The 24,395-nt window shown below is 43.4% G+C and overlaps 1 protein-coding gene across 5 annotated transcripts in view; it reads right to left on the bottom strand.

Annotated features, from left to right (window-relative positions):
* RTN4IP1 (reticulon 4 interacting protein 1) overlaps positions 1-24,395 on the bottom strand; it is a 94,334-nt gene that overhangs the window by 58,906 nt on the left and 11,033 nt on the right. The window contains exons 5-9 of one of the 5 annotated variants that reach the window (XM_019537832.1): positions 17,741-17,789; positions 15,124-15,260; positions 12,860-13,043; positions 11,436-11,528; positions 1,778-1,905 (exon numbers count right to left, since the gene is read on the bottom strand). In XM_019537832.1, the coding sequence (XP_019393377.1) occupies positions 1,789-1,905; positions 11,436-11,528; positions 12,860-13,043; positions 15,124-15,260; positions 17,741-17,789 (580 nt within the window). In that variant the 3' untranslated portion in view covers positions 1,778-1,788. Of the gene's footprint in view, positions 1-1,777; positions 1,906-5,567; positions 5,838-5,925; positions 6,056-7,261; positions 7,319-11,435; positions 11,529-12,859; positions 13,044-15,123; positions 15,261-17,740; positions 17,790-24,395 lie in introns of those variants that run through there. The other 4 variants (XM_019537834.1, XM_019537837.1, XM_019537836.1 and 1 more) reach the window with 4 other exon arrangements.

Here is a 24,395-nt window from a genome sequence, read left to right on the forward strand (position 1 = left end):
CAGAGAGGTTATGGAATCTTAATCATTAGAGGTCTTTAAGACACAGAGGGTGAGTCTACATGTTGCCCTACGACAACCTAGCAACACACTACATTGCCATACAGCACATTATGGCAGTGTAGTAATCATGTGGGTCTACATGCAATTACCAGCTATGTTGCCGTAGTAGCATGCTCCCCTGATATAGCTTACCACTATGGTGACATAGCAGTGGAATCTAACCGCACACCACACATATGGTGCATCATGCTTTACTACTTCCAAAAGGAAATACTAAAGCACAGCAATGTGTAGACATGCACAGACAGACAAAGCCTTGGCTAGGATGCTGTAGGTGGGGATGGGCCTGCTTTGAGCAAAGAGATAGACTAGATGACTTCCTGAGGTCTCTTCCCACCCTATTTTTCCATGATTCTAATTCCTTCTCTTTGAGCCAACTTATAGGGCAGCCATTATGTGGTCAAGCCGGCAACAAGCTACAAAAATGAGCCTTCTAGGGATAAAGCATGAATTAGTATGGTTGACAAAGTAAGGCTAAAGGGAAAGAGAATGTATTGAATTTTAGTAAGGGCAATTAAAGATGTTCTGCAACCAATACAGAAAAATCCATGTGACAGTGGCTATGGGATAAGGAGAGAAATAGGAAGTCTGATGAAATGAAAATGTATACAGCAGAATACTTAGGATTGTGATAACTAGAATTTTTATTCCTTGGAGTTCCTAGTCAAGTCATCAAAGCAACTGGTGGTAAGCGAGTCTTGGTGATAGAGGCATGGGTACAGTGTTAAGAGTCCATTCATCTTTGAGTGTGATTTGGGGGAGGGGAGCAGAGAAAGGTCAACCTTCTCACAGTAGCTATAATTCAAACCCTTAGTCTTTTAAGTACTTGATGCCCGTCTCCCAGAGCAGAATCCAAAACCTGGGATAAAGAGCCTTGGCTCACCATACCATGCCAGGTAAAGTTAAGCACCTCAGAACAGCAAGTCAAACACCTCCGTGCTGAACAGAGTCACTCAGAAGTAATCAGTACAAAACACTAAATCATGTAGCTATGTGAGAAATCCTGTCTCTCTGCTGCTGAGCTCTAGTCCTGCTGCGAGGTACTTCTGCTCACTTGGGATTCAGAGCCTGAAGCTCTCTGCTGAAGGCAGATGGCTACTGCCATTCTTCTAAAGGAGGAAACAAGGCTCCCTCCTATTCCTGCCCCTTTTTTTTCCCCTCCTCCTACCGTCATGGTTAAAAAGTGATAGTACCCACCTTTATACCATAACCTAATGGTTATGCAGTTGCCCTGTAAGAAAGAGACCTGGTTTCACTTCCCTGATGTGATGTGAGGTACAGTCCCCTCCCCTTAGTCTCTTAGGACCATTCAGTTATATACAGAAGTAGAACTACAGGCACCTAGTAACAGCTATCAATTTAATTGTCCTATCAGCATTAGTTTTTGGCAGTTTGTGCAGTCAACAGTTCCTCCCAACACTTCTGTAAATGACTTGGTCCAAAAAAAGCATTAGCATTTTTTTCTCAAATCCAACAACTGGTGAAGAATGGACTTTAAGATGGGCATTCTTTATACCGGTAAATTTCATATTAAATTACACAGTTTAAAAAACAAAATATACCCCCACAAACCTCTCACCTGCTGCTCAGAGGCAGTAAAGCTAAGAAGTTTTTAAATCATCTGAGATGCATTTACAAGAAGCTACTTAACTCCCAGGAATTTTATGTTCCAGTACCATATACCAGATAGAACAGATTACAAACAGAACAACATGGCTCTGAGGGACATTATATTTTATTCAATACATTGATCACTATTTTTCCACGTGCATGGCCTTGTTCCACTTTCAGAAAAGCCTTTGGAACTTCAGAAAAAGAGAAGACTTCATCAATAACAGGATGGATCTATGGAAAAAAAAACAACAAAGAGTGTCATTTGACAGGGACCAAATGACTATTAGTCTATCTTTAAAAACCCCTTCCTTCAAAAGCATAAGACAATAGTTTATATTACCCAACCTAAGGCATTAACAATATAGTCCTCTCTTCGGGGCTCTTTTAATTAGGCCTGTGAATTAGACAGATGCAGTGGTTCTACAACTGGTATTCCAAGAAGGATATACGAATACAATAAACATCCACACACCACTTTACACTGGAATAATAGGAATTGCTATTTTGTGTTGTACTTGGCATACGTACAACATGCTTTTCAAAATCTCAAAGATCAAAGTTATTCATGCCTGAATACCTTTTAAAAACCTGGCCCTGAGTTAAGACAGTGGCACTTGTGCTCTTAAATCAGTCACACTTGAAAATCCTACCCATTCTGCATTCCTATACCTATGGACTAAGAAATACAGCTTCTTTCAGCTATTTCAATGTCTTAATTTTGAAAATCAGTTGCATAGACAGCTTTAATGTGATCTTCAAATGATTAATGTACAACAACCAAGTTCATTGGAGGCAGTCAGGAATGATTCATTTTTTTCCCTAATATTTTCCTCACATTTCTGTTACTAATGATCACCATTTCAGCTGTATCCATGAAAATGGAAAAGCAGCAACACTTCTCGCTGATAGCCAAATAGAGAGTGCTAGAAAAATATCAAGCACTGAGTCAGCCTCCCAAGGCTGAGATAAGCCCTGCAAGAAAATCTTCCCGCAGGTTGTTCCCATACTTCGGATTGCCTACAGATGAGATTTCTGTTTGTTCCTGCATCACTGGACTGGCCCTAATCTTCTTATCAGGGAAGCACATTAGCATTAAATGGTTTTGCATCTAGCTCCTGCAGTGATCAGAATGCAAACAGTGAAATCCTAAACACGCTACTGGTTATGCCAGAAAAGCTGCTTAGTCCTTAAGGCACTTGTTGATGATAAATCTCTTGGGAAAAGTTGCTGTTCCCTTCTCCCCTCTCTTAAGCTGTCCAGTTGAATTCTTTAAAATAGATGATTACCTCCTGAGTTCCCATATTTAAATACCTGCAAAAGGCTCAGGCATAATACAATAATACAGAAACAAACTACTAGTACATTTCAAAGACCAGAACTCTTTTATAAGCACTTCAGCATACTGGCTCCTCCAGCCTTTAGCTCTAACTTAAACGCAGAGGCACATTTACAGAAACAGTCCAGAAAGCAAGTGCACAAAGCACATCAACAACAAGCTGTTCCATACATGTGTTTCCCAAACAGGCTTTTGAAACCTGGCACCATGACACTCCTCCCAGCAGCTGCACAAATGCCAGCTAGCAGCTGAGACACCTCATCTCGGTCCTTTGCTCATCCCCTCTAACTTTCAATGTCTTTGTGTGCAATTCCCCAAAGAAAAGCCCAAGAGCTGCAACAGATTAACTGCTCGCTTTGTCTTCTCTGACTACAATAAACCAGGATATCAGTCCTCGAAGAATGTTGTTTGATGAGTGTAAGAAATTTTATAAATCCTGGTTCTAAACTGGGTCTGTCACACGAGCAGGATGAAGACAAACAGTACTGGCATATTCATCCTGATGGCATAAAATGTTTCAGGCTGCAGTATCACCTGATCTCCATCACCTGGCTTCTGGTTTGGAGACCTGGATGGTGCCAAACGTAGAACTGTGCATTATCAGCTTAACTCCCCCATGCAGTTCCTGATGGTTGGTGAGCTAAAGATCAGACTTAGCATTTTATTCCCCCTTAAAGATACTCTGGAAATAAATACACGCCAACATGTCATTCTGCAGAGTGCATAAGGTTGATATGCCTGAACACAGGGACTGTTTGGGAAGAGTCTGACCCCCTGCTCTGAGGAGAGGCCAGATAGATGCTGCATACCATCTCCTAATAAGTAACTGCTGGAGCAGAAGTGACTGAGGGCAAGGCATACTTGTTTGGAGTCCTGGCCAGAGGACCAGTACTGACCCCAAGTTCAGGGAAATGGCTAAAAAAAGGCTTCTACTAATAATACTTGCAAAGTCATACTTTAGTTTACAAAGAAACCAGGAAGACTGGGGGATTTTTCCCCCCCTGCTTTCTGAGCAGACTAGTTGCAGTGGGGGAGGTCTGGCCCGTGGAAGGGTGGAGATATTCAAACAGTAAAGGGGAAAGAAGAGAACAATCTGTTGTGTGGAGCATGTAGAATGAGACAGGCTGTAGTGTGAAGTATAAAATCGGATACAATCTGTAGTGTGAAAGTCAGAAGGGCGGACTACAGGAGAAGGAAGAATAAACATGACTCCAAATACCAATAGTAATTACATACTGAATGAAAAGCAAGAACATTACTACAATCTCATCATAAGCAACTAGTGAGCATTTCCTTAAGGTTGTGGCACAACCCGGATCAATCTGTGCAGTGTTCTCACCTCAGTCTAATAGGGAAAGTTCCATCATAAAACCGGTGATGGAGGGGATTCAGGTATGCCCTGAACATAACTTGACAGAATTCAAAACAGCGTGTGCATCACTGTCACCCAATGCTCATCTGCTACATTGTTGTAAACCACTAGTCTGATCTGAAAGCCGGCCCTAGGCACTGCTGCAGAGACATGAACGCTAAACTGATGACCCTGGCAATCTAGAGCATTAAACATTTCATCTGTCTGGCTGATCATTCCCATTGTTTGAATAACCCTGAAAGGGCTAACAGGATCACAGTGCAATGAGTCATTCAGCCTTTACCATAATCAACTGACTAAGATAAAATTTCTTCCTGTGAGCAGGCAGGCAGCAAGGGGAGTGCGGCTGTTTGTTGAATACGTGATGATAGATGGAGATTAACTGGATAATGAAAACACTGCCTAGTTGCATCCACACATCAGTCATTGTCGTCCTCCCCCCCCCCGCCCCCTTGCTGTAAGAGGCACCTATTTGTTCAGGGAAAAGGGATTAAATACTGAAGTCACAGAGTGAAGGGATTACATGCAGCACTACGGACACGTGTCTGAAAACAAAGATTGGATCCAAGTGATGTTTTCTTGCTCTCTTCTTAGCAGCGCAGAATATACTTTAGGAATGGAGCCCTGGGCACTTCAAAATCAGCTCTTTACGGATTTCCAAAAAAATTCTATTGGCTGATGCTGTTTACAAATATCCTACAGAAAGCACTGAAATGGTATCAGAGCAAATCCAGATCTGAACTCAGTAGGCTAGGACTGGGATGCTGGCTGCAAACATCCAAGTTATTAACTGCAGGTTTTGCACTGCTGCCAATTCGAGTCCTTTGCTACAGGTGGTTATATCTGTAGTAGGCAGGACACACCAAAGCCCTTTCAAGTCTGAGGGGAGCGGATAAGGACTGCAGAATCCAAACCCATCATTTGCAAAGCAATGAGGATGACTGGCAATCTTCTCCGTGCCCTATATACACTGAGGCCTTTACACCTGAAGGGGGCTCTGTGCACTAATATTTACAACTAGGGAAGCATGGGATTCACACATGTCTCAGTCCACAACCTTCACGCAGTATGTTTTTGAGCATGTGGTGAAAAACACGTCACAGCTTGAGATACAGCCTAACTCATGGCACCCCTTCTTTGGGGAGAGTCAAGTTCTGCCTGTAACTACCGTTTTTGAGCAGAGGTCCAAATGTAGGACTTGATACTTCCCTTCCCCCCCATGGCATGCCTCACGTCTTCACTACACATTAAAAGGCTCGTTGTGTACCTTACCATAACTGACTTGAAAATATGCTCACCTTGAGGGACTCCACTACTTCTTGCCCTTTGTTTCTCTTCCTTTCCCATCCTTCTTCCTGTTTCTCTGCTGCTTTTAGCTGTGCAGTTCCTTCCCTGCTGCACTGCTCATGTCCTACTTTCCACTGGTTTCACTCCCACCCTTTCTCCATTCCACCACTGAAATGATATGTAACCAAACATTTGAAGCATTGTCAATAGGCTGGAAAATGAGCACTCCAGCAAGAGAACAGGAGCAAAGGAAACTCACCCCTCTTGCATATTTGAAGTTGCAGACAAATCCAACAATATGCCACCTGCCAGATTATTCTGGTCATGCATTCAAGGGTAGCCTCACAAATCAGGAATTTTCAACAGAAGTGTAGGTACCCCAGAATCTGAATATTGCATGAACAGAAATACAAAAGGGTCAGATGTTTCACATCCCTGGCCTACAACTTGTTAGCACTTTAGACTTGCCTATGAAAAAACGAAAAAACGATCAAATTCATTCATACACGCACACATATGTGCATGCACAGAAAGGCAGACTGCTCTGGTGGTTACAACCTAGGAACAGGAGGCAAAAGTTCTTGATTCTGGTCCAGGTTTTATTTCCTTTCAGATCCTGGATATGTGACAACCTCTTTATAGCTCAGTTTCTCAGTGGAAAAGCTTAATTAATTTGGGTTGTTATCCTGTCATCTAGGACTAAGTGTGATGTTACATTAAAAAAAAAAAAATGATTTACAGATACCTGTAACACCACCATAACAGTCCATGATAATCTAGGGCAAGTACCACACAAAAAACATAATGCCAGCAGCTAAATCAGTTAAAACTTCCCCAAATGTAGCATGGTTATGAGTCATTATGGTCTGCAGGTCACCAACAAGACCTGGAACAGGATCCACACAATGAAAAGACGACTCAAGCCACAGAAGTATTGTCTTTGCCAGGCCAAGCCAAATTCTCCTCCTCAGAAGAAATCCAGACGGTGTTGGGTTCAGTTTAAAGCATTAAACCATCAGAGGAAGGCTCTAATCAGCACAGTCTACACATCTCGTGGAGTTCTTTCATAGCAGATACTGGAAAGCTGCTGTCAGACACACTATCTTACTCACTTGTCCTGTAAATTTAATCTGACCACTGTGATAAATCTCACCTAAAAAGAAGGCAGAGGAGTTTTGGCAGCTGCACCTCATGTTCACATTGCCTTCTTCCTGAATTAGCTTTTTCAATAGAAGGAAACTTCTCTCCTAATGAGAAAATCCTCTCACCTGCCACACCTGACCCACTCAGCGGCAAGAGACCCCACCAGGTTCAGCAGCTATGTTTATTTGTTAGCCAAGCTTACCTGATCTGCTAAAGATATTTTTAAGTAAATCTGGGTGCACTTCCCTCCCTTCCCAGTAGGACAGAGGCCTGAACATCAGTGCTCCTTTACCACGATACACATTACATCAAGCCAGAGAGCAACACAGTTGACTGAGAGCCTGCCATCTGTTGACAGCTCTAATCAGGGTTCACACAAATGCATATATTCCAAAAGAGCCCAACACCTCCATGGAGAGTGTAAGTTTTGTGTAAGCTCTGCTCAGAGAAAACTCATAATATAATCACAGAGCATTTTCATTAACAGCATGAGCAGGATGCACCATCTGAGAAGAAAGAGGAACAGCTGTGTTTTAATAATAATAATAAAAAAAAAAAATCACAGGTTTTTACATCTCTACAATGAGTGGTAGTCAGACTATTTTTTTTGACGAGATGGGGTATTTAACAGACAGCTTTGCTGTCTCTTTCAGTAATCAACAATTTTGGGTTCTGGCCAGCCAATATGGAACGCAAATTGAAGTCAAAGACTGTCTAATGAGAAAACGTGAAATGCACCAAGTTAAAAAGTGTAGGTGCAAGCTTTCCAATTGACCCTAACAAGGAGGGGTTGCTTTCTAGGTAGGTCTTTACTGCAAGCTTTTACTCAAGTACCGTCCCCTACTAGTCACTCCATCCACACAGAAAAGCCTCTAACAGTTTAATTTTTGATGCTTTCAACCAGTGCTATCTGGCCTCCTTGAGAGACTATGCTAAAACCAAATGCAATCATTCATATGGGTAGTTAACCAATCCCTAACAGCAAAGATGCAGGCCAAATCATCTCCAGCACTAGTGGCCCTCTAGCCCCTTCCCACAATCCTCCCCATGAATGCACAGGACAGCCAAGTTCTTTCCCAGCGAACTGTGGGAAAATCAGATAATAAGATACTTTGTTGTGACACTGTTAGACAGGCTTAAGATGTTAACAAGTTGCAACGAGTGCTTTTTCACAAAGACAAATGACTTCACAAAAAGCCCAGTATATGTACTACGTGCCAGCAAAGGCCCATTTTTGCCAATAAAAGCTGCATCTGTGGAAGGACTATGTGCTGGTTTAGCTACCCTGGCAAACCTTTTCTAGTGTATACCAGGCCATATAGACTCCAAGTTGTTTGGGTGTATGGACAGCACTGCTGCTGTGCATGTATAGCACCTATCACAATACCTATGGCCCATGATGGAGGCTCCCAGCTAGCTCTCTACAAATAATTTACAAAGAATAAAAGTAATGAACCCATGTGAGATAGAGTCAGTCATGTGAGAAGTATGTGCGTGTTCCTGACTGAAAAGAGCTGAGAAATTAACTTGGTGCAAATCCCTTTCTTCCAAAGATTCTGCCTTCAGGAACTACTCACTATTTTGGAAATGTCTTTTCAAACAGATACTTTATTTATTGACAGCACACTATACAGAGGCCCATGGTAAGACTTCTCCAGTATGTTCTCTGCCTAGAGGGGAGATAGTTTTAAAAAGTCTGAGAAAATTATTTTTGGTCACCTTTGAGTAATCCAAGAAGAAAAATCTCTTAAACCAGCTAAGGCACTTTTGTGACTGCTCAAACCTACCTAAAAATCATATGCCAATTTGGCATGCATGTAGCCTATGATTAGGTAGAACAACTGATACATACGAGTTGCAGGGTTGGAATGTTGTTGTAGCTGTGATAGGACTTTGTGTATAAATAAAAAGCATTTGAAAAAATCATCATGTGTGCAGCATGTTATCATCTACTAACTCTCGCCAATGATAGCCAAATGTATTTCATGTTGGGGTATCCAGAAAGCTGCAATATACAATGCCATTACATACTTAAATTAATGCATTTTCCAATAAACCATCTTGTGAGCATGCCCATGTTGGGGAGGAACAAGAACCCACAGTACATGGTCTCCCTCATGTTGGAAGCTCGCATTCAGAGGTGCATGGAACACAGCACCTCATGGTGAGATAGCAATAATTCCAGGACTACACTTTCAGAGGGCAGTTTTCATTTGCACACTTAAAAATTACTTAAGGTGCATATTTTTAAAGGTTTCCACCTCTTTAAATCATTAACCTGAGCAAAGAGAGAAGAGAATCGTCCAAACAAGCCATGCTTCCCTGCACAAAGCCAGTGACCTGCCCTTCCTCAAGAAGTCTCTTAATGTTCTACCTCATGGTAGACAATTCGTCCCTCCTCTCTGCCCACCAAAAAAAAGTATTTGAAAAGTTCACAAGATGATTCAATACAATTTTGAAAGTACTGGGTTAGAGTCACCCAAAAACATATTCAGCCTGCATGCTGAATGAGAATGAAAACCTGACCCAAAAGCCCACCAACAAACGAAGGATTCCAGTACCTTCAACAGGTAATGACCACCTGCAAGGCCAGCCACCCTGAATTTAGCTTTTAAAATCTTCACTGAGGGCACACACAGCTCCCAGCTGTAACACATGATGCTTCACAGGAAGTGCCAGGAGTTACAGCGATCCCCAGGACCCAACAGACATTTGCTGTTGGGTCTGAGGGATTGCAAAATGAGGTGCAGTTTCAGAGTGACTGTCTTTCCAGCCACTCTTCCTGCCTCCAAGCCCTGGTGCTCTCTTTGGAATGGGAGGGGGTGAAGGGAGAGAAGAGGGCTTGTTTTGAGGGTTACTCAGCCAGAGCTGGAGAGTGGGACAGGTGGACTGGAGCCACCCCCACCTTGGGGGGCTCTCTGGCCCACTCTCCAGTATTGGCTGGGCAAACCCCAGAATGAGTTCCCTCCACTCTCCTTCCTCGCTCCCATTCGGAAGACAGCATAGGGAGCAGAGCTCAGCTGTGTCAGATAAGCCCTGCTTCCAGCCATGTTGACAGATATTAATGAACACATGAGCACATAGTGTGCTGATCTGGAGTGCCTTCATCGGAACACTCATAATGAGGGTTCAGATTGTCACCCGACTGGACCTTTTTAAAGTGCTCTGCAGCCACACACTTCTGTCAGCCACTTTCAGTGGCTGATCATGCATCAAACTGTTGCGTCTGTCAGAGCCACTGTCAGGTCTGTCAGCACCCCTAGGATAATCCATTTTCACAAAAAAGTATCAATGATAACTCTGATACAGGACATTCTGTGACAGATGTATCCCTATCTTTTCCACCTCCCCTTTTCATATTTCTATGCCACCGAACATTGGTTCCCTCTGTCCGAGGGAACCAATGTATACTGGCAACACAAATGCACAATATTAAAAGATCTAAGAAAAGTGCATTTTAGTCTCTTCCCACACCTTTAGCACTACAAATGTTCAAACCATTTTATAACGAAATAACTTACATACTGCTGGTATAATGACTACATATATAAACAACCTCTGATATTATGATCTGTTTTTGTAGACACAGAATAAAAGACTAAGCAAACATCTTTATTCTCATGATCATCTTACAACAAAAGGTACATCAGGACATCCATAAATGTATGACGTACATTCTAAATAGCATTAGCATTCACCTGTCCAGATTATTAGACAGGTGAAAGCCAATTAAGCCTTCTCTCTACAGCATAAATAGGTATTTCCAAACAGACTTTCACAGGCATATTCTGCATTTCTGTTTTGAATACAAGGTAAGAACAGAACACAAACGTGCTGCAACCAGCCAGGAAGATGAACAAATTGTAACCCTGGAAAAAAAAATGGTAATTCTGCGCCTCACTGAATTAGCATTTATTGAGTATGGCTGCACAAGGACACAGGAGTGAAGCACTTGCTGTGGGTTCTTTTTAGGCTATGACATTTGTGCTTAAAGCAATGAATACAGTGGGCATTTCTATAGTGCTTCTGCAGTACTCCTGAGTGTACTGTGCATCACCACTCACAGGATCATTGTCTTGCTTGTGCTCAGGAGCAACAGTAGGGACCACTTTCAGGGCAATAGTTTCTGCCTCCTTTCTGGCTTTGGCTTAGTTGGAACAGGAGTACATAGGCAGAAAAATGCATTTCAACAGCACACAGGTGCTATGAAGTAAGCCAAACACTAAGGGTTAAGGGAAATCTGTGATGCCACAAGCACTGTCATAACACCACAGCCCATCTGCCACCACACCCTCTCTGCAGCAAACTCATCCTCACAATTTCCAGTGGCAAAAGTAGCAAGCACAGTAAGTCACTTTACCTGAAACCTCTTAGATGTCATATTTTAAAATTCCTGCAATTAACCATTATCAGTGAGAAACACTCATGTATAAGCTCTATATACTGGAAAGGGAACTAACTACCTGTGAGAGGAGGATTTTAAAGTAACACTAACATTTTTGTCATGGAAAACCTACTGCAACATTTCATTGCTTACTTTTCCATTACACAATATTTTTTAAAATCAAAGCAGCATTTATTTAGGCAATAACACAGAAGGTTAAATGACTGATTCTGACATACCTTTCCTGAATTGACCAGTTCCGCTATTTCATCCAAAAATATGCCACTTGGCGTGAAAAACGCCCATCGATAATGAACTCCTTTACAGAGGTGCTGAAATAGACAGGCATACATACACTAAATTAAAAATATGAACTAAAAAAAACAAGAGAGGGGGCAAAACAAGAGATGAGACTTCAAGGGCTGGAATTGTTGGTCACAGTTGATAAAAATGTCACCAAAGCAGATGGTTAGACACACAGACATGGAGGCTGCGTTGCCACAATAGGAACAGAGTGAATTCTGGCGCACAATTGCACAAGTTAATTAGCTGTGAGAACAGACTTTTCTGTACAGCCAGAAATGAGGGGACTTTTTATGCAAACTACAAATTGTGCAAGGTTTTATCGTGCAAATTTTATGTTCAATATATATTAACAAAGGGAACTGAATGAACTGGAGTCCTTCTACTCTAGGCCAATGGTTCAAATCTAGCAGAAGTGATGAATGAAAGTCATTACTACCTGATGATGGGTTGCGAAGGTATACTTGTGGGGTCACATGAAACTAGCACAGCTGCTACATAGCCATATCTATTTTTTGAGGTGATAACCAACATCTGATACTGTCAGCACAGTATAATTAACTCTTATTAAAAACTCAGTGAAACATATTTACTGTATCTTAAAAAAAAAAAAAAAAAAAGCAGCAGCAGCAGCAGCTGCCTCCTCCTTCCACCCCAACCCTCCAATTAAAGTTGTTTTTAAACCCTGGCAGTTGCTTCAAGGTCAGTTTGTGATTGTTCAGTCCCAACTTCATCAACAATGATATCAAGTAAGGACTCTACAGGGCTAAAAACATAACAAAGCAAAACAGAACAAAACACTCCAAAAACTTATTTTTTCCCATGCTCAGAGTAAGAAGTCACTGAAGAGGGGAATAATCAGGGTGACAACTTTGCCACCTAGACACAGCAGAAGAAAGAGATTAAAGAAGGAATGCCTTGTTGTGGGATTTCCCTCCATGAGGAGTGGTTTAGCCAAAAAAAACTTCCGTGGAGTAATATATCTTGTTAGGATTTCACTCAGCTAAAATCAATGGCAAAAAGTACTTCCCAATGTCTGGCGCAGGGATTTACTTGCTGCATTTAGTGCCACTAAACAGTAGGACTCAGGAGGAAGTTTACACATAGAAAGCTACAATGAAAAATAAGAACTGTGACTCTCCCATCTCTCTGACCCAGCAGGCAGACAGATGCCAATTCTTCCTTAACTAGCATCACACCTGTGTGTATTTTTTGTTTTGAGAAGGAATAGTGAAGTAAGTCTGAATTTGCCCCACTGAGCATACAGAGACCAAGCAAAGCAGCTGCCCAATGTACCCGTAAACTGGTTGCATCCGTTGTCTGTTGCCAAGCATTAAAATATTGCATGTTGTTAACATACCTTCACAGCTTTAGTACTCATAGTGATTCCCGTTTGTAACATGCCATCTGCTACACCAAGTCTATCCATATTCAGTAGAAAGGGCGTTACTAAAGTGACATATGTAGCTCCTGACCATCTCTTGAGAAAATGTAGAGCCCATTTCTCAGTGGATCCACCAACATTATCTAGTATGAAATCAAACCTGGAGACAGGCAAAGGACAAGCTTAAAAAAACCCCAAATCACTGTGTTGCTCTGAAAATACAAAGAAAGAGTCTTGTCATTATCTCACTTAATTCAGAGCGTAGCTAGCTCTTAGCAGGGACTGGTGTAAGCTGAAATTTCCCATCTGCAGATGCTCTGTATTGACACAAATTGCCTACAGCAAAGGAGCAAAGTCCCAAACCTCAAGCTAAATGCTAGTTCACTGGGCCCCAGGCCTACTGAACACAAAGGACATTATGGTTACTACTCATGCACTACAGGCACAACACATAAGCTAACAACGTCACTGCACAGTGGCTTAATTGTTTAGGATATGAACAAATGAACAAATTACTCCTAGTTAAAAGAGAATGAGAACTTGCCTAAGAGCTGCAGCTAGTTTATATGTTTTAAGCTGCTTACTTTCCACTTATCATAAAGTTAGGGTAGCACACAGATAGTTACCATGCATCACCTGCTCTGCAGTAAGTCCCTGCTCTCTTTTAAGTCAATGTAACCTCTTTGTTTTCCCAAGTCTTAATATTAAAGACAGGTTCACATATTTTAGAGCTTCTTGGTTTTTTTCCAGCTAACATTTTACTATAAAACTTAACTATAAAATTATTTGGATTGAAATATAATTATCAAAACATCGATCTGAATAATTCTTTCAAAAAAGAAGCTACAAAAATCCTATCAATGACAAATTTTGATTCCAAGGAAATATGCTAAACATAAACGTATATATCTTGCCGCATGTGTTACTTATCTGACACGGCTGTACTGAGTGTCAGGAATGCTGAAGACAAAGATTTCTGTGGGAGGTATCTTGTATTGGACCAAACAACTCCGTAGTTGGAATAGACTTAAACGAGCTTTCAAATGCAGTGTGTTCTTCAGGTCTGAGGAAACACCAGGCCACAAACAGTTTGCAGGTCTGTAAGACTGGAGAAGAAACACTGCCAGGAGCAGCTAACAGACAAGAAAACTGCCAAAGAAAGTTTGTCTAAATTTAGTCAAACCAGGCAGGCAATTAGTCCAATGAATAGAAGATATCACCCACACAAATCCTTGCCTCTCACATACTTACTGGACCATCACGGCTACAATATCATTCCAACACTATCACAACAGTGAGGAACGCTGAATCTATTTTCACCTGTGACATGCTCTTACCACTGGACTAAAAACAATTTACTAACTGTTCCATGCCTCAGTGTCCCCTTCTTGTGGTTTGTGAGATTTCTTTCAGAATTTAGTAAAAATGCCTCAAAATGCTTGAATGGAAACTCATATAACTATGCAAACCACAACCATATCTGTGGTTAAATAGTTGATCTCTTCCCCAAAAATCCAGCTTCCCTGTCTTAACTCTACCATGTAGTCTACATTTTTGTTACTTTGCGAACCATATTCAAAGCTGGGTTGGGAAAAGTTTGCTTTAGGCATTTAAAGTGTTACAAACAGGGAGGCTGAAAACCCAGAAAACAAGGGAGTCTCATCAGCTAATTAAGATTCAAGTCTCCAAAAGGTATATGCAGCGAAAACTTGTTTGCTTGCTACCACCCATCTTTCAGATTAGTGGTGCTTAATGTTTTTAGATTCAAGGCACCGCTTGACAGATTTGAGGCATTAAACTCAAGGCACTGCTCAGAAGAGGTCCATTCCTAGTTCTCACTTATTTTTGACTACAGAAAAATAATGGAGCAATTCTTCTGTTGCAAAGAACTGAGCAAGACCACAACAGGTCTCACTGTTAACACTGTTGATGGTAGCCTTATGTGGAGATTATGGCTTGTATGGGATGGTTTGAATAGAGATTATCCTGCTTCAGGCAGGCAACTGGACTAGATTACTTCTGGGATGTCCCTTGCGGCCCAACTTCGCCATAATTCTATGACAATGGATTCTTCTTTAAAATATCTGTATTTATTTTGTGAATCACATGTGCACCCTTAACAGTGATAATACTGCATGGAATCCCAGGAAACCCTTGAAAGGAGCTCAAGGCACCCCAGGGTGCCACAGCACACTGGCTGAGAATCACTGGTACAGATATCTAACTACAGCAATACCTACAAGGGAAGAAGTTTCAGTTGCTCTTCTGTGTCTCCAGACTTGTAATCAATTACATCATCTGCTCCAAGTTTTGTCACTAGTGATTTGGCATCCTGAGAACAAACTGCTGTTACATGAGCACCCCAGGCCTTCATTAGCTAAAAACAGACCAGAAATATAGCATGGTTTAAAAGGGACTCAAACGATGAAACTGCCCAAAAAGCCAAAATGTCATTTTGTTATTAACAGCTACCAGACAGTGGAGGCTGTGGTGTTATTGTGTTACTACTATACAGGGCGATTTGTTAACATGTGGCTCTGAAGTGGTTGGGAATTTATCAATATGCAGTTTTTTAAAGTTTACCGCTTTGATGCCTCTTATAAACCTCAGACACTGGATTCCTTTGAATGAAAGGCTCGCTAACCAAAGGCTCTCTAACCAAATGACCCATTTTGAAAGGCAGTTACCCAGGTGCTCCAGCTTGCTTCCGTGTGTATTTGGCTGACAGCCTGAAAACTGAAAACCTTAGAACATTTTAAATTATTGTCAGTAAAGTACCCTATGTACAGGACTCAGTGCTTCAAGACAGAGAGGAACAAAAACAAAGCTCTCTAATTTATCAGACATAAATTTAGCAGGTGGTGCCTTGTTAGATTCTAGTCTATAAAACTGCAGTAACAGAAACAAGTTGTGTTAGCTGTTTAATTTACCTCTACTGTATAAATTAATCTGACTCTTTCTAAGCCACTTACAGGCTTCTCTGCAATAGCTTCTCTGACATTTACCAACTGAAAACGTGGCGCAGGAATTTATTATTCAGTTCAATAACAATCACAGCTAACCAGTAGCAAACTCAACCTTTCCCAGGGAAAATATTTAGCAAACTACTTTCTAGAGGTGTACTGGTCCATATTGTTTCAGCACCAATAAAAGGAAAATCAACATTATTGGCAATCGGCTTTTTTTTTTTGTCTGATATGGCAGATAATGTTGCCGATAAATGCCACGCGCATGCCTGCAACTGCAGCATGCACATTGCTAGGAATGCAGCCCGGGAGCTTGCTAAGCAGCGTCCTGCCAATAAGTCTGTGGAAGAAAGGGGTAGGGTGGGGTGGGGGAGGGGGAACAGATTGAGGCCCCCTGCAGTGAGGGAGAAGCGGGGCAGGAGCAGGGGCTACAAAGCTGGCGCGGGGTGGATCACAGGACAGAGCTGCAGGTTGTCTTGGGGGGCGGTTCCCGCCACTGAGACACCCCTAGAGGAGACATGTGCTTCCCGGTTCTGTGCATAGGGCAAGGGCAGGCTGCCACTGCACGGTCATGGCTGAAGGTTGCGCCAGGCTCTTCCTGGCAGGGGGCATTATGGTGAATTCTGGGGTGGCTGTAGGGCCCCCCCATATCCCCTCTTCCAGTACCACCATCACCTGCCCCACCCCAAGCACAGCCTGGGCCCAGCCCCCCCACCAGGAACAGTTCAGCACAGCCTCCGGCCCCAAACACATGGCAGCACCCACCCTTGCCCCATACACAGATACAGGGAGCACATGCCCCCCCATGCCTTCCCCGGGGGTACAACGAGCGGCAGGACCTGACCCCTCCTCTCCCTGCACCCCCAGACAAGCTTCAGCTCTGTTCTGTGCCCCATGCCACCCTGGCTGTGCAGCACTTGCCCCGTCCCTGCCCCAGCCCCAGCCCCACTCCGCCCCTCACTGTGGGGGCCTCAATCTGCTCCCTTCCCCCCAGACTTACCACCTGGATGCTGCTCTACAAAAGCTGCCAGGCTGCATATGGGCAATTGGATTAGTACCAGCCAATGTGGCTGGTTAGTAATTGGCCATCGGTATCGGCCCAAAAAATCTTTATTGGTGCACCCCTAGTACTTTCTCTTGACTCGGACAGTGTACTACTGAACAATCTTCCATCCTTGTCTAAAAATGTAAAAGCAAAGTTTAGTGGCACAATCATCTATATGGTGATATTCTGAAGACAAAGCTGCTCAAGTGTAATGGAACACTGCTTTCAATCAAAGGACCCAAATTAAATGAAAATACGTTAAGCATGCATTGCAAAATGAATAACCTATTTAAGACCACCTCCTCTCTCCAAAGTAAAGACCTATTAAAATAAAGAGAAAGGAGAAATTTTATGCTGAACCATTACTGTACATTTGATGCACAAAAAAATATAAAGGGGAATTTGCATCAAACCACACCAGTTGGTTTAATTCATTTGAAATGTATACTGGTTTATTCTATTTGCATGCTTACCTCTTCTGAGGTGCATGTATGGGTGAACCTTTCAAATCAGGTGATGTACTTCAAGTCTCAAGAAAGTTAGAGAGGATGCTTTAACTGGGTCATACTTCCTTGAACTCAAAATCTTGCTTAGGTAATCTTTGACTTTTTACATCCACAATTTCTCTTCTCTAATTTTCTTCCTTCCTTTTAGGTTTAAACAACAGTATATCTGGAAAAGAATAAACTACTTTCATATTTCTCTACCTTTGTAGCTTACACTGAGTTCATTCAGTCACTTGCTAATTTACCACCCTGCAGTTGCTAATTTTCCTTGCCTAAAATTTCAGTTATTTAATCCTAGAGTACTTTTAAGGGAAAAAACATTTGCCTTGTAAAACATTACCTGTATAGCAAAGGTACCAACTCCTCCAGATGCTCCTACGATTAATATTCTGCAAGATAAAAGTAATTTCAGTTGATAAAAGACCAAACACATACTAAGACGATTCTGCCACATAAGAATCCAAGTGAAATAAACTAATAAAATACTCAATATTTGTAATGATTCCCTCCTTTCTAATCCCTTCTTATGCAAGTATAATCACAACAAGGAGTAGAACATGATCAGTAAAAATTGATCTAAATAGAAGCCTAGGCTAAGTATAACTGCAATATTGTTGCAGTTTTAACAAAACGCCTACAGGTGAATTTTAAAAATTTTTACATTTTTTAAATATGAACTAAAAAAAAAAAAAGTCAGTTCTAACCAAAACAAAAAACTTCAATATTTTTTTCTATTTTAATGTCCCTTACCTTAAAATTAAAGTTTGTGCTTGCCTTTCAAAATCAGTGTCTCAAGAATTAACCCCTAAAGTACCTACAAATATAAGGTAGGACCACTGATCTAGATTCCTATGTCAATACCACTATCTCCCACAATGATGAGAACCCCTTGCCTATTAGGTTTTTCACTAATCCAGAATAAGTCAACATTTACATCAAAAAAGTTTAAAGAATTCACACATTTCCTGCCTCCCCCAAAGAACTACATAAAGCTTAGTACTCATTTGAAGTGGATTCACACTTTGTACAAACTGAGCAGTTTTGCACTGTGATACATCTTTGATGGTGGGGGGAGCAAATCAATTCTCAAATAGTTTTACAAACTTTCATAAATTAAAAAAAGAGATTTGTTTACAGCACTAGAATTCACAAAAATGGGGCATTTTAGAAGATATGAGACAAATTATGTCAATAGAATATGCGTATGTACTTGTCTAAGACAAAATTTATAACATGGTAGAGTTGGCACAAATAAATTTGGAGGCTACCCCAAGTGATAACATGTTTCTTTTCTGGACAAAAATGTTAAGTAGAGCAGAATGTTGTTTGTTTTCACTTACATTTGAGAGAGACCTTGCAGAACATTACATTTTAAGAATCAGTTAATGAACAAGGCAAAATTGAAGTATATTGCATCTCAGAATGACCTGTTAGAATTATTGTGAACAAGCAGAAGAAGTAATTTCAACTACACATAAAAAAATACATCACAGCGAACTGCTAACTAAACTGTATTATATGTTGTAAAATATAACTAGACTTAGTGATATGAAACTTCACTGAAGAACTCTACTGAGTGCAATTAGGAATTTCATCCAGATATTTTCTATTAAATCTTTAACAGCTAGACTTATTAGATTGGGATAAGCACCTGAGCTACGCGAGGTGAAAATATTCTCTCTGCAAAAATCAGCTCTCTCTGCCTCAGAGATGCAGAGAAAACCTTTAGATTTCTACATTACCATGGGCACATACAGACATTCATTTCTAATGGGGGAAACTTTTGAGAAGTTTGCCCTAGTAGAAATACTCCTGGGAGACATTCAGTCTGCAGCTACCCCCTCTCCCCTGCTCTCTGTGCCTTCCTGAGACAGGGGTGATCCTGAGGGGAACAGTGTCTGCCACTCCTCCAGGTCAGGGTAGGGGGAAGAAGGAGACTGGAGCAGCAAGGAAAGGCTCCCTGCACCGGCCCCAGACAGAACTCTGGGGAACAGGGTCGGGGAGCAGTCAGTCTCCTCCACTCTGTTCCCAGTCTTCAGGAGCAGAGCAGAGGGAGCACTGGGGCAAAGTCCCCAGCTCCTACTCCAAGGAGAGCAGCAGCCAGCTTGGGCAAGAGGCAGGGAGCAGCAGTAGCTTCTTCTCTCCTCTCCGGGACCAAGACACAGCCCCCAGCCTCTTCCTCAAGTCAGGCGCTTCCATGGCTTGCAGAAGGCTGGATCTGGAGCGCTCTCGAGAACTGACATGTGCCACGCATGCAAGGGACTTGGCTGTCATGGGTGACTTCAAATTACCTGGACATAGATTGGGAGAAACACTTGGCTAGGTCATATCGTTCACACTATCTGCCGCAAGGTCAAGAAATCAACCAGCAGAACTGAAGTCCTGGAATTCAAAAATACCGACTTTGACAGGCTCAGAACATTAGTAGGGGAGGCGATGTGGGACCAGAAAGGCAAGGCAAATGGGGTGCACAAAGAGTGGTTGTTGCTCACAGGTACAATCCTCAAAGCACAAAAGAAAACCGTTCCTGCAAAGAGGAAAAGCAGCAGAAGGGCTGGCAAGCCCTCCTGGCTTAATAGGGACATTGCAGTCCTCTTAAAAAAGAAAAAAAAGAGGTGTATGCACAATGGAAGCTAGGGGTGGCCCTCAAGGAGGACTTTACAACAGTGGCCAGGACATGTAGGGAAGTGATAAGAAAAGCCAATGCGGTGATGGAGTTTAGGTTAGCTACAGGAGTCAAGGACACTGTGGATGCTGAGTGGGTGCAATACCAATTAGAAAAGACATTTATAAGTCAGCAGGACCAGATGGACTTCATCCGAGAGTGCTGAAAGACCTGGCTGAGGTCATCGTGGAACCCCTGGCAAAGCTCTTTCAGAATTGGCACACGGGGGGGAAATCCATGAGGACTGGAAGAGGGCCAACATTGTGCCCATCTTTAAGAAGGGGAAGACAGAGGACCCATGCAAATACAGGCCAATCAGCCTAACCTCCAACACAGGGAAAATCCTGGAAAAGCTCATTATACAATCTATGTGCAATATGCTCGTGGAAGGTAAGATTCTGAATGACAGCCAGCATGGCTGTCACAGGTAGGTCTTGTCTTACCTCATCTCCTACAACCAGGTCTCTCACCACCTGGATATGGGAGACATGGTAGACGTTACATACCTAGACTTCCAAAAGGTTTTTGATCCTAGTATCCCACAAAATCCTTGTGGGAAAACTGGAAGATTGTGGGCGCAGCAGCTCAACAGTTCAAGTGGGTGGGAAACTGGCTACGGGGTAGGACCCAGAGAGTTCTCATGAACAGATCTGGTGCAAACTGCCCAGTGGTGTCCCTTAGGGGTTCATGCTTGGACCGGTGCTTTTCAACATCTTTATCAATGATTTGGATGGGGGAGTGAAAAGCTCACTGGCCAAGTTTGTGGACAACATCAAGTTATGGGGCAGTGTGGTCACGTCAGAAGATAGGCTGCAGATACAGGTGGATCTGGACAGGCTTGAGAGTTGGGAAGACCAGAACCAGATGAAGTTTAACATTTCCGAGTATAAGGTGCTCCATCTGGGGGCAAACAACCCTCAACATACATACACGCTTGGTGGTGACAGCTTGACTTATACCACGGCTGAAAGGGACCTATGGGTAATGATTGACCATCGCATGAATATGAGCCATCAATCAGCACGAGGCCGTAGTCAGCAGGGCAAACAACACACTGGCATGCATCAAGCGATGCATCTCATGTAAAACTAAGGAAGCGATACTCCCACTGTCTTCAGCACTGGTGAGACCGCAGTTGGAGTACTGCATCCAGTTCTGGGCACTGCACTTCAATAAGGACATGGAAAATCTTGAGGGTCCAGAAAAGAGCCACCGGTATGATCAAGGACTTGCAAGGCAAGCCATACGAGGAAAGGCTGAGGAACCTGGGCCTCTTTAGCCTTAAGAGAAGGTGGAGAGAGGACTTGATAGCAGCTTACCGCTATATCAGAGGAGTGTATCAGGAGCTTGGTGAACAACTGTTCACTAGGGCACCCATGGGGAAGACCAGAACCAATGGACATAAACCCCTGGAAGGCTGCTTCAGGCTTAATACCAGGAAAAACTCAGGGTGTCCGGACTGCGGAATAAACTCCCTCCAGAGGTGGTGTATTCACCAACCTTGGAGGTTTTCAAGAGGAGGCTAGACAGTGGCCTCACTGGGGTCATCTAACCCCAGTTGTCTTCCTGCCTAGAGTGGGGGGGCCTGGATCCAATGATCTGCAAGGTCCCTTCCAGCCCCTTACAATCTATGAAGGCGCTGGAAGTTGTGCCTCACCATTCTCCTCCTCTCCCAGACCAGCTGGAGAGAGAAGGGGAGCAGCTGCTCCTTCACTCTGCTCCCTCTCTCAGGGAGCAACGAGGAGGGAGCAGCAAGGGGAAAACTCCACTTGCTTTTCACTCCTGGAATGCAGGTGCGAGAAGCAAGCAGCAGGGCTTGCAGTGCTGCTCCCTGCACTTAGCTCCTGGTGAGGGGAACTGAGTGGACAAAGTAGTGGGGTAACCTCCCTGCCAGGTCCAAACAGCTGGGAGTCCGGTGTAAACAGTGGGCAGAGGCTTTACCCCACTACCCCATGGAGAGCCTTCCTGAGCCCCTTTCCCCAGCTTGGTTCTCCCCTTGCCTCCCCCCATGCTGCTCAGCAGGCAAGGGGGAGCCAACAGAAGACAGCAGCACCCCCTGCACTTGGCTCCCACTTGGAGCTGAGCAGACCAAGCAGCAGGGCAAAGCCCTTGTCTACTTCTCACACTGAGAACTTTGCTGCTCCCTAATGCTCCTGGGTTCCAGCAGCCGCGGGGAGGGAGCCACGCAGCAAAGCTTCTCACATTGGGAACTTTGCCAGCTGCTCCTCTCCTTTCCCAAACTACAGGAAAGGCAGGAGCAGCTCCTCCTCCCCCACTCCAATTCCTTCTCAAGACCAGGTAACTCTGATCTCTGGAAGGCATGAAAGTCTTTCCCCTTGCTCCACTCCTTCTGGTCCCCAGGAAGAATTAAGTTTAGGGAAAGCATGCAGACATTCAGTCTCCCAGGAGTCCCTCCTACTTATTCCAGGGTTATTTTTCTTCCAGAGCATCCATTTTTGCTCTGGGAAAAAAAACCTGAATGTCTGAAACTTAAATATCTGTACATAGCCCATGTGCCAGGAAGACCCAAACAGATTAAAAGGTTTGACAGTTGCTAGATCTTGTGTTACCAAAAAAAAAACTCCAGAGTTCTTTCCATCCATAAGTACACAAAGGGACTTCTGGAATAAAAAGATAACCCTTGCTGATGCAGACCCAAAAACATAAGTCCTCAACTTACATGGAAATATTTCTCTTTAGGTCCCGATTTAAAAAAAAATGCATGTTCAACTCTTTACAGCTTTCTCCAAACTCTAGTGAGGAAAACAGTGGATCTTAACCGGGGGGAACTAAAAATGCTGTCTGATGGCAAACATACTTGAATGATTTTTAAAGGAATGGAACTGCAAGCTCCTTAAATATTTAAGATCAGATTCTCACCTTCATTCTGATCCTTTTGTAATGATTTTGGCAGCGCAAATTAAACAATGCTACTTCTTCCCTGGACACTATGAGGTCCTCTGCAGCCACCTTCAGCCCTGAGGCTGCCTGGGACAATGCTAAGGCTAGGGGGCAGTGTGAGAAATTCTGCATCTCTCCCCTCCCCCACTCAGGCCAGCAGAGATAAAATGACACTGAAAATCCTGGCCTATTATTTTACATAGAATATCGACAACTGGTACAAATTTGAGGGAACCAGCCAGATAAGATTAAGGCATAGACTAGATGTACACTTAACTAAAGTATATTCACCATCCAGCGCAAGGTGGCAAAGGCCTACAGCAAGGCAGCAGCCCTTGATTTCAGGAGGGTGGACTTCAATGAGCTAAGGAAAATAGTCAGGGAAGCACTGAGGTCCCGGAGGGGAGGGGAGCCAGACGTCCAAGAAGAGTGGTCGCTCCTTAAGGAGACGGTCCTCCAAGCCCAAAGGGAGGTAATCCCAACACAGATCAAAGGGGGCAGGAGGGTGCAAAAGCCCCCATGGCTCACCAACAGCATCCGGGAATGTCTCCTACCTAAAAAGGAGGTGCACACCCAATGGAAGGGAGGGGCCATCCCCAGAGAGGTTGCTCAGGGCTGCAGGGGGGTGGTCAGGAAGACTAAGGCAGAGTTGGGACTGCGACTAGCTACCCAGATCAAGGACAAGAAGTCATTTTTTAAATACATAGGGGGTGAAAAAAAGGTACTGGGTAACGTGGGGCCCCTGCAAGACACGCTAGGAAATCTGGTCGTCACACCAGACGACAAAGCTAACTTATTTAATGACTTTTTGCCTCCATTTTCCTGAGCAGGGACCAGATCAGGCCCCCACCAGGACCCCCTCAGGGCCCAGGGGAGGCGCACCTAGGCCAAGGGTCAGTGAGGATCTAGTCAGGGAACTTCTGGAGGGACTGGAGGTATTTAAATCAGCTGGTCCTGATGCTCTCTACCCCAGAGTGCTGAGGGAATTAGCAGAGGTCATTGTGGGACCCCTGGCATGGCTGTACGAGTACTCATGGTGCTCTGGTCTGGCGCCAGAGGACTGGAAGAGGGCCAATGTGGTTCCCATCTTCAAAAAAGGCAGGGAGGAAGGAGAACCCGGGAAACTATAGGCCAGTTAGTCTTACTTCGATCCTGGGTAAGCTTTTTGAGAGAATTATTCTGGCACAAGTCCATGAGGGGCCAGCAGGGGAGATTATGCTTAGGGGCAACCAACACGGGTTCATCAGAGGCAGGTCCTGTCAGACCAACCTGGTGGCCTTCTACGACTGGGTCACTAAATCCTTAGATGCAGGGGTAGCAGTGGACGTAGTGTTTCTGGACTTCAGGAAGGCCTTCGACACTGTCTCTCACCCCATTCTCATTAAAAAAACTGGGGGACTGTGGTGTCGACACCTACACAGTCAAATGG

Source organism: Crocodylus porosus, unplaced genomic scaffold (genome assembly GCF_001723895.1).
Source record: "Crocodylus porosus isolate Cpor-Errol unplaced genomic scaffold, CroPor_comp1, whole genome shotgun sequence".
Taxonomy (NCBI): domain Eukaryota; kingdom Metazoa; phylum Chordata; order Crocodylia; family Crocodylidae; genus Crocodylus; species Crocodylus porosus.